The 10731-nt window shown below is 47.6% G+C and overlaps 1 protein-coding gene across 6 annotated transcripts in view; it reads left to right on the top strand.

The window, feature by feature from the left end:
* The first annotated feature begins 5562 nt into the window (after positions 1–5562).
* Positions 5563–10731, top strand: part of abcc3 (ATP-binding cassette, sub-family C (CFTR/MRP), member 3) — a 116400-nt gene continuing 111231 nt past the window's right edge. For all 6 annotated transcript variants that reach the window (XM_048610739.1, XM_048610740.1, XM_048610744.1 and 3 more), the window contains exon 1: positions 5563–5739. In XM_048610739.1, coding sequence (XP_048466696.1) covers positions 5692–5739 — 48 coding nt within the window. In that variant the 5' untranslated portion in view covers positions 5563–5691. The remainder of the gene's footprint in view (positions 5740–10731) is intronic.

Here is a 10731-nt window from a genome sequence, read left to right as displayed (position 1 = left end):
TAACCAGTCTACCAAGCGATGCCTTGCTAAAGTCCATGTCGACAAAGTCATCAATCTTCTTGATCAGCTCTTCAAAGAACTCAATCAACTTTTTGGGACTCAATCAAATTTGTGAGACAAATTCTAGAGAAGGAAGAAATTCTATCCAAGGAAGGATGTGCTTGCCTTGGAGGGGATCCAGAGGAGATTTACAGGAACGATTCTGGGAATGAAGGGCTTGTCATATGAAGAGTGGTTGAGGTCACTGGGTCTGTACTCGATGGAGTTTAGAAGGATGAGTTGGGGAGAATCTGACTGAAACTCACAGAATACTGAGAGGTCTAGATAGAGTGGACTAGTAGGAGAGTGGATTAGTAGAAGAGACTAGAACTCGAGGTGAAGTGTCGACCCTTTATAGAGTCATAGAGTCTATAGAGATATGTAGCACAGAAAGAGACCCTTTGGTCCAACTCGTCCATGCCGACCAGCAATCCTAAATAAATCTAGTCCCATTTGCCAGCATTTAGCCCATATCCCTCTAAACCCTTTCTATTCATGTACCCATCCATTTAAATGTTGTAATTGGAGCAGCCTCCACCACTTCCTCTGGCAGCTCATTCTATACACACCCCACCCTCTGCGTGAAAAAGTTGCCCCTTAGGTCCCTTTCAAATCTTTCTCCTCTCACCTTAAACCTATGCCCTCCAGTTTTGGACTCCCCCACCCTGGAGAAAAGACCTTGTCTATTTATCCTATCTATGCTCCTCATGATTTTATAAACCTCCATAGGTCACCCCTCAGCCCAGGGAACATAGCCCCAGTCTATTCAGCCTCTCCCTATAGCTCAGACCCTCCAACCCTGGCATCATCCTTGTAAATCTTTTCTGAACCCTTTCAAGTTTCACAATAATCTTCAGCCAGAAGGTGGTGACTCTGTCAAACTTATTGCTACAGAAGGCTGTGGAGGCCAAATCACTGCGTGTATTTAAGATAGATATCTATAGGTTCTTATTTTGTAAGGGAATCAAAGGTTGGAGGAAAAGGCAGGAGTTGAGAAATATATCAGCCGTGATTGAATAGTGGAGCAGACTCAATGGGCCATATGACCTAATTCTGCTCCTATATCTTACTGGCATTGGATTCTCACACCCTGTTTATCTCTTTTCAGACCCTGTTTATCCTGGTTCCGCTCCAGACATCAGGGTCACAACCAACTCTGGCATTAAAGTCCCCCAGGAGGATAATCCTTCCAGCTTTTGGGATGGCAGTGAGGACTTCCTCAACGTCAGAATGGAACTCTTCCTCAATCTCATTATCTGAGTGAAGTCCTGGAACCTAAAGCATTGATGACAGTGCATGCAGATGACGAGTCAAGGGTCTTTCATTTATACAATGAGAAGGTTTTGGCAGTGCATCCAAGATCCCATTCTGGATGGCCAAACCAACCCTGTTGCTGTGAATATCATTGCCAATCCTTCCTTTCCTCTGGAAGGTGTAACCCCCCTTCTTTATGCCTTTAACTGCCCATCCCCTGGAAAGTGGGTCTTACTGAGTGCAGTGACACTGTTTATTTGGAGATTTGATCACTTGTGTGATCTGATTCCAGCTCTTCTTCCTGATGGTCACTCAAGATTATTCAGATTGCAAACTTTAGGGCTTTCTTTTCTGACCACAAACATTTCTATCCTGGAGAGTGCATGTTCCCAGCCAGGAGAAAGTGGAACAGCCTTTCCCAGCCCTTCCCCATTTGGGAGGCTGGGATAAGGGGTGGCAAGGCTATCCTGAAGAGGATGTTCACTCACTGTTGCTGCTGCCCAAAGACACTTCTGTCCAACCAGCACCATGTAGCTGCCCACTTGAGCAGGCACTGACTGAAGGACTCCCAGCTTCACAGCCCAGTCCCTCTCACACATCTCCATCAGGATCTGGGGAAAGGGACTCTGCTAGAAGCTTGCATGACCTTGTTCAGTCTGAGGACCTCAGGGCATCATCAACTTCACATGCTCATGCATTCAGTTATTCACTGGTGGGATGTGTCCGTCACTGGCTGGCCAACATTTGTTGCCTCTACCTAGCTGCCCTTGAGAAGTTGGTAGTGAACTGTCTTCTTGAGCTGCAGCAGCCCACTCACTGTAGGTTGACTCATAATGCCCTTAGGGAGGGAATTCCAGGATCTTTACCCAGTGACAGTGAAGGAACAACAATATATTTCCAGGTCAGGATGGTGAGTGGTTTGGAGGGGGACTTGCAGGTGGTGGTGTTCCCATGTATCTGCTGCCCTTGTCCTTCTAGATGGAAGTGGTTGTGAGTTTGGAAGGTGTTATCCATAGAACCTTGGTGAATTTCCCTAGTGGATCTTGTGGATCGTGCACACTGCTGCTACTGGGCATTGCTGATGGAGATGGATGTGGTGCCAATCAAGTGGGCTGTTTTGTCCTGGATGGTGTTAAGCTCCTTTAGTGTTGTTGGCTCTGTAATTATCCAAGTGGAGAGTATTTAATCATACTCCTAGCTTGTGCTTTCTAAATGGTCAGGATTAGGGTAAGGAGACAAGTTACTTGCTGCAGGATTTCTAGACTTTGATTTATTCTTGCAGCCACAGTATTTATATAGCCATATCAATTCATTTTCTGGTCAACAGTAACCCCCAGGATATTGATAATGGAGGATTCAGTAATGGTAACACCATTGAATGTGGATAGGGTTATTGTCTCACACTATACAATAGTTGTTATTACTTGACACTTGTCAGCCCAAGTCAGGATTTTGCCTGGGTCTTCCTGCATTTGGAAACGGAGTCCTTCAGTATCTGAGGAGTCATGAATGGTGCTGAACACTGCACAATCACCAGTGAACATCCCCACTTCTGACCTTATATGGAGGGAAGGTCATTGATGAGGCAGCTGAAGACGGTTGGGCCTAGGACACTACCCTGAGGAACTCCTGCAGAGATGTCCTGGAGCTGAGAAGACTGACCCCCAACAACCACAACCATCTTCTGATGTGCCAGGTATGACTCCAACCACTGGAGAGTTTGCCCCCGATACCCATTGATTTCAGTTTTGCTAGGGCTCGTTGATGCCATATTCAGTTGAATGCAGTCTTGATATCAAAGGCTGTCACTCTCACCTCATCTCTGGAATTCAGCTCTTTTCTCCATGTTTTAACCAATGAGGTCAGGAGCTGAGTGGCCCTGGCAGAACCCAAACGGGGTGAGCCGTTTGTCCCACCCTTTCAGTTTTGAACTTTCTGCGGTTTGTATGAAACATCAAGAAGTTGCACTCTCTTCCCCCTGCTCCATTGTAATCACCATGCAGCCTGGTAATCTGAGATGCTGCAATGCTATGGCCTAATTTCTAAACTGCAAGGCGTACATCTCAGCTCCCCACTCAGTAACTGGATCCTCAACTTTCTGATCCATAGACCACAATTGGTAAGGATAGGCAACAAAACCTCCTCCACCATAATCCTCAACACTGGTGCCCCACAAGGCTGCACACTCAGCCCCCTACTATACTCCTTATACACACATGACTGTGCGGCCAAATTCCATCCTAACTCCATTTACAAGTTTGCTGCGAACACCACCGTTATAGGTTGGATCTCAAACAATGACAAGACAGAATACAGGAAAGAGATTGAGTGCTCAGTGACATGGTGTAAAGACCACAATCTCTCCATCAACATCAGCAAAATGAAGGAGTTGGTCATTGACTTCAGGAAACAGAATGGAGGGCACTCCCCTGTCTGTATCAGTGGTGCTGAGGTGGAGATGGTTGAGAGCGTCAAGTTCCTGGGAGTGACGATCACCAACATCTGTCCTGGCCCACCCATATCGACACGATGGTTAAGAAAGCACAAAATGTCTCTATTCCTCAGGAGGCTACGGAAATTCAGCATGTCCACAAAGATTCCTTACCAATTTTTATAGATGCACAATAAAAGCATCCTATCTGGATGCATCACAGTGTGGTATGACAACTGCTCTTCCCAAGACCACAGGAAATGACAGAAAGTTATGAACACAGCCCAGTCCATCACGTAAACCAGACTTCCATCCATCAACGCCTTCGATACATTGCATTGTCTCCGGAAAGCAGCCAACATTATCAAAGACCCCTCCCACCCCAGTAATACTCTTCCACCCTCTTCTGTCGGGCACAAGATGTAAAACTCCGAATACATCTACAAACAGATTCAAGCACACCTTGTTCCCCTGTTATCAGACTTTTGAATAGACCTCTCAAATGGTAATTCTGATCCCTCTCTCCGCACCTTCTTTGTGGCTGTGATACTGTATTCTGCACTCTGTTCTGATACCCTGGTGCACTTTGTATGGTAGAGCAGACAAAACGACACTTTTCTCTATTCTTCAATAAGACATGGTCGTCTGGATAAATGGAAGAAAACTGGAGAAGGCAAACCAGGGCAGGAGTTAGGCATTTAATGGTATGGTCCTGGGGAGTGTCACTGAACAAAGAGACCTAATGGTGTCATTGTATAGTCCCTTGAAAGTGGAGTCACAGGTAGACAGGGTGGTGAGGGAGGCATTGGCACACTTGACTTCATTGGTCAGAACATTGAGTATCAGAGTTGGGATGCTATGTTACGGCTTTACAAGACATTGGTGAGACCACTATCGGAGGCTGAAGCGTAACCTTATAGAGGTTTATAAAATCTTGAGGGGCATAGATGGGGGAGTTTGTTTGCAAGGGTGGGGGAGTCCCAAACTAGAGGTCATAGATTAAGGGGGAGAGAGGAAAGATTTAAAAGGGAACTGAGGGGCATTCACATAGAGGGTGGTGCGTGTAAGGAATGAGCTGCCAGAGGAGGTTTTGGGGGAGGCTGGTACAATTACAACATTTAAAAGGCATCTGGATGGGTATCTGAATAGCAAGGGTTTACAGGGATATAGGCCAAATGCTGGCAAATGGGACTAAATTAATTTAGGATATCTGGTCAGCATGGACAGGTTGGACCGAAGGGTCTGTTTCCATGTCGTACATCTCTATGACCCTGAGGCACCGGTACATCAATCAACAAGCTCCCGCACAGGCACGGCGGAGGGGCGGGGCTAGAGTGGGCGGGGTTAATGGGGGCGGGGTAAGAGAATGGGCGGGGTTTTAGGCCCATCAGTGGGCGGAGCTTAGCCTACGATGATGCATGCCTTCCGCGGGTTGTGACCCGCCCAAGGGGCGGTGCTAGACTGTGTGGGCTGGGTCCTATCGTGCGGACGTCGCATTCTATGCGAGCCGGTGTGGGCGGGGCCCGTGTGCGTGACGAAAGGCGGTGCACGCTTTAGGCGGGAAACATGTGTGGATGGGGCCTTGAGCGTGCGTGTGTGTGTGCGTGCGTCTGTGGGTGGGGCGGTGTGTGTGTGGAGCCTATGTTTGGGCGGGGCCAGTGTTTTTGGCGCGTTGTGGGGGCGGGGTAGGTGGGCGGGACGGAGTGGGCGGGGTCTGAATGTGTGGGCTGGGGCCTGTTTTGGTGGGAAGGAGCCCGCGTGGGTGGCCGGGGCCGGCTGGCGTGTGGGCGGGGCCGGCTGGCGTGTGGGCGGGGCCGGTGGGCGGGCTGCCTGCCGTCCCTGGGCGGACGATAAAGCCGACTTTGGGGTGGAAAGCGGTTTCTTTGCTGTGTCGGTGTCGCAACGTCGAGGATCGTTTCTGAGCGTCTGATTCCCTCAGAGAGTCTCCAGATCGCCGACTGAGCAGCATGGAGTGGCTCTGTGACACGGAGTTTGGGGGCCCGCCCCGGCTCTGGGTAAGAGGCTTGATCCCCGATGTTGAGGCGGTGATCCTGAGGGGATGGGGATGGAAATGGAAATGGGGCCGGGGCCGGCGCCGTGAGGATGGGGGTAGTGGGACAGTGAGGGGTAATGAGGGGATTGGGAAATGGGGGCAGTGAGAGAATTGAGGGGTAATTGTGGGTCTGGATGGGGGCAGTGAGGACATTGTGTCGTCAGTGAGAAGATTGAGGAGGGCAATAAGGGATCTAGAGGGGCAGCAGTAGGATGGTGTGCAATAGGGGCTGGTGCAGTCAAGGGACTGGAGGGGTAATGAGGTTGGAAGGGTAAGGAGAGGTGTGGGGGTGCAACAAGGTATTGTGGAGGTGGGGATAGATTGGAAAGCACTGTGGGGAGTGATGGGGATAGCATTGGGAAGAAACAGGTGGTGAATAATAAACTGTTATAAAGTCAACTTCAGTGGGGTAAGAATGGACCTGGGCCCTGAATTGGAGCTGAAGGTTGGCAGAAAAAGGTTCGGTGAACAATGACCTACAAGGAGTGAGCTTTTGGAAGCAAAGTATTTTCCTTCAGAAGTGGAAACGTAGGGTAAACAAGTTCAACTCCTGGGATGATGAAAGAAATAGGCATTAATATAGAATCGTAGAATGTTTGTGATACAGAGTGTGTACCTGGCCTAATGTCTGATGGCCTAATCCCACTTTCTAGCATTTAGTCCATAGCTCTGTGGGTTATGACACTTGATAAAGTAGAATAAGTGTACTTCTGACACATTAGAATCATAGAATCCCTACAGTGTGGAAACAGGCCCTTTGGCCCAACAAGTCCACATCGACCCTTGGAGCATCCCACCCAGACCCATCCTCCCCCCCCCCCCCCCCCCCCCCCCATAACTCATACACCCCTGAACACTACGGGCAATTTAGCATGGCCAATCCACCTAGCCTGCACATCTTCGGACTGTGGGAGGAAACCCACGCAGACATGGGGAGAATGTGCAAACTCCGCACAGACAGTCGCCCGAGGCTGGAATCGAACATTAGGGAGAACATATGTTTGAAAATCTGACTACAGAGCAGTGGTGAAAAACTGTAAATAAGAGAAGCAACGAGGGAGTATAGAAAGAGGTTGGCAGCTAACAGAAGGATATCCCAAAATCTTCTATAAGTATACGAATAGTAAAATGAGGAGTGGGGACTACTTTAGGGACAAACAGGGGATTTGCATGTGCAGGCATTGGGCATGGCTGAGATAGTTGTATCATGCCAAAGAAGAAGGTACAATGCCATCCGTGGTAAAAGCAGAGTTAATTCAATTGCTACAAATGGTTAAAATTGACAAAGAAGGTTATTGGATAGTAAGTTATCGGATATAAAAACCGAAAGAACTGTGGATGCTGTAAATCAGGAACAAAAACAGAAGTTGCTGGAAAAGCTCAGTAGGTCTGGCAGCATCTCTGAAGAAAAAAATCAGAGTAAACGTTTCGGGTCCGGTGACCTTCCTCTAAGAGATGAGTAATGATTAATGAATGGTTTTTGTGCTGGAGTTTATAGTGAAATTCCCCATGGGTCATTGTTGGGATCCTTCCTTCTCCTGGTACACATTAACCTTGGGGTGCAGGCCGCGATTACAATATTTGTGGCTGATGCAAAATTTAGCAACATTGTAAACTTGAGGTGGACAGTGTAGTACATTAGCAGGACATTGACTGCTTAGTGAAATGAACAAAAGACAGATGAAGTTCGATGCAAAGAAATGTTGAGTAGTTGATTTTGGTAGAAAGAGCATGGAAAGACAGTACAAACTGAAGATTACAACTGTTAGAGGGTTAAGTAGTCTATACGTGCATAAGATGGCAAGACTGATTCAGGTTATGGCAATACAGTTTAATAATGTAACGTGTATTCTACTCATTAACTGGAGCACAGAGTACAAGAGCCAAGGAGGTTATGTTGAGCTTGTGCAAGACATTACTCCAGGTGAGAGAGAACTATTGTGACCAGTTCTGGATGCTGCACTTTTTTCAAAGAATGTGAAGGAATTGGAGAAGGTGTGGAAGAGATGAACGAGAACGGTGCCGGTGATGAGAAACTTTGGTTGTGAAAGTAGATTGGAAAGGTTGGGGCTATTTTCCTTGAAGAAAAGGTTGAGAGGAGATCATATAGAGGTAATCAAAATCCTGATGAATCTGTCCAGAGAAGATGAGGAGAAACTGTTCCCACTTGTGAAAGGATTGAAGGTGAGGGCACAGATTTAAAGGAGTTGACGAAAGAAGCAAAAGTGATCAGAGGGAAAAGCTTGTTCACCCAAGGGTGGTTAGGATCTGGAATGCAGTGCTGGAGAATGGTAGAGGAAGGTCCAGTCAAGGGTTTTGAAAGGAAGTTAGACAATTTTCTGAAAAGAACCAAAGTGCAGGGTATGGGGAGGAGGCTAGATAATGGCATTAAGTGAAACGTGCATTTGGAGAGTCAGTGCAAACATGTTAGGCTGAATGGCCTTCTCCCAGCACTGTAACCATGGGGATAATGAACTTGAAGTGGGATGGATTAAGGAAACATGAGGGATGGAGTAGGGGGTTGGTTGTGATGTTGGGGAAGGGTGTCACGTTGGGAGATACCAGTCCTCTATCCTACATGTTCTTTGACCTCCACACTTTGAGGGGAGACTCCCCATCACCATCATACACAGTCAGCCTGACCGGCAACAGCTGTCATTGTAATGTATTACTCTGAATATTGTGAATATTTCACATGTTGACAACTGTATTGTTAATATTCCAGTCACTCTCACTGGTTATATTTACAGGCTGGGCTCAAAAATAATTTTGAATTAATTTTCATAACTGTTGCTCCAGTGTACTGTGGCATACCCATGGTGTTTAAACCTGGGCTGGGATTTTTGTTTAGCAAAAATATTTCAGCTTTGCTTGTTCAGTCATCTCAGTTTTGAATACAGACAAATGATTAACAAGATTTGACAGCATAATAACTTAGAGAATAATATTTTCTCATTTATGGCACTTAATACTGTATCAGGATGTTCTGGATTGTAGAATTTGGGTTGTTGAATGTTGAAGAAAAATGAAAATGTGTGTAGGGCATCACGAGGTCTCTTCCCCACCACCGCTTCCCCCCCCCCCACAACCCCTTCAAATTTCCCCTAAAGATCTCAGGGTTGTGGAATGGTCTGGGATGATGTAAGCAATACTATAACTACCATCGTCTTGCTAACCCCGGCACGTCGTTATCTGCAAAGAGAACAGCACTTGCTGTTGTGATCAGCTGGGACTTTTTTCACTGGAGTGTAGGAGGTTGAGGAGTGACCTTTTGTTGAGGCTTTTAAAATCATGAAGGGCATAGATAGGTTGAATACCAAAGATATTTTCCCTAAGGTGAGGAGCATACTGTTCAGGTGAGAGGAGAAAGATTTAAAAAGGACATGAGGGGCAACCTTTTTACACAGTAAGTTCTGAGGAAGGGTCACCAGATCCGAAACATTAACTCTGTTTTTTCCTTCATAGTTGCTGCCAGACCTGCTGAGCTTTTCTAGCAACTTTGTTTTTGTTCCTGATTTACAGCATCCGCAGTTCTTTTGGTTCTTTTTAACACAGTAGTTAGTTGTGGAATGAACTGCCAGAGGAAATGGTGGATGCAGGTACATTTACAACATTTAAAAGACCATTTGGCTAAGTAGCTGAATAGGAAAGGCTTGGAGATATATGGGCCAAACACAGGCAGGTGGGACTAGTTTAGTTTGGGAACATAGTCGATGTGGACAAGTTGGACTAAAGGGTCTGTTTCTGTGCTGTATGACTGACTGTATAAAAGGTCTGGTCTTGTGGTCTGAGCTGCTGTGAATTCTGCTGTTGCTTCACGTTTCTATCACTGCAGGGTTTGGCTGCTTTCTCCTCTTGGACGTTTGACCTGTGAATCGGTTATTTAGTTTGCTGATTCTCACTTCAAACCTATTGAATTGTTTGGTAAATAAAGCTTGTGGCCTGCAGCCAATGTCACTGGACAAGAGATCAGACAGGGATAGTAGGAACTGCAGATGCTGGAAAACCTGAGGTAACAAGCTGTAGAGCTGGATGAACACAGCAGGCCAAGCAGCATCATAGGAGCAGAGAGGCTGACGTTTCGGGCCAAGACCCTTCATCAGAAATGGGGGAGGGGAAGGGGGTTCTGAAATAAATAGGGAGAGAGGGAGAGGAAACAGACAGGTCAAAGAGGCGGGGATGGAGCCAGTAAAGGTGAGTGTAGGTGGGGAGGTAGGGAGGGGATAGGTCAGTCCAGGGAGGACGGACAGGTCAAGGGGGCGGGATGAGGTTAGTAGGTAGGAGATGGGGATGTGGCTTGAGGTGGGAGGAGGAGATAGTTGGGAGGAAGTATAGGTTAGGGAGGCAGGGACGAGCTGGACTGGTTTTGGGATGCGGTAGCAGGAGGGGAGATTTTGAAGCTTGTGAAATCCACATTGGTACCATTGGGCTGCAGGGTTCCCAAGCGGAATATGAGTTGCTGTTCCTGCAACCTTCGGGTGGCATCGTTGTGGCACTGCAGGAGGCCCAGGATGGACATGTCGTCTGAGGAATGGGAGGGGGAGTTGAAATGGTTCGTGACTGGGAGGTGCAGTTGTTTATTGCGAACCGAGCGTAGGCGTTCTGCAAGGCGGTCCCCAAGCCTCCGCTTGGTTTCCCCGATGTAGAGGAGGCCTCAACGGGTACAGCGGATGAAGTATACCACATTAGCAGATGTGCAGGTGAACATCTGCTTGATATGGAAAGTCTTCTTGGGGCCTGGTATGGGGGTGAGGGAGGAGGTGTGGGTGCAGGTGTAGCACTTCCTGCAGTTGCAGGGAAAAGTGCGGGGGGTGGTGGGACTGGAGGGGAGTGTGGAGCGGACAAGGGAGTCACATACCACCCCACCAACCTCCGGATCCAACGCATCATCCTCCGACACTTCCGCCATCTGCAATCCGACCCCACCACCAAAGATATTTTTCCCTCCCCACCC

The sequence above is a fragment of the Rhincodon typus genome, chromosome 23, assembly GCF_021869965.1.
Source record: "Rhincodon typus isolate 14 chromosome 23, sRhiTyp1.1, whole genome shotgun sequence".
Lineage (NCBI taxonomy): Eukaryota > Metazoa > Chordata > Chondrichthyes > Orectolobiformes > Rhincodontidae > Rhincodon > Rhincodon typus.
This window is presented reverse-complemented; position numbering and strand designations above follow the sequence as displayed.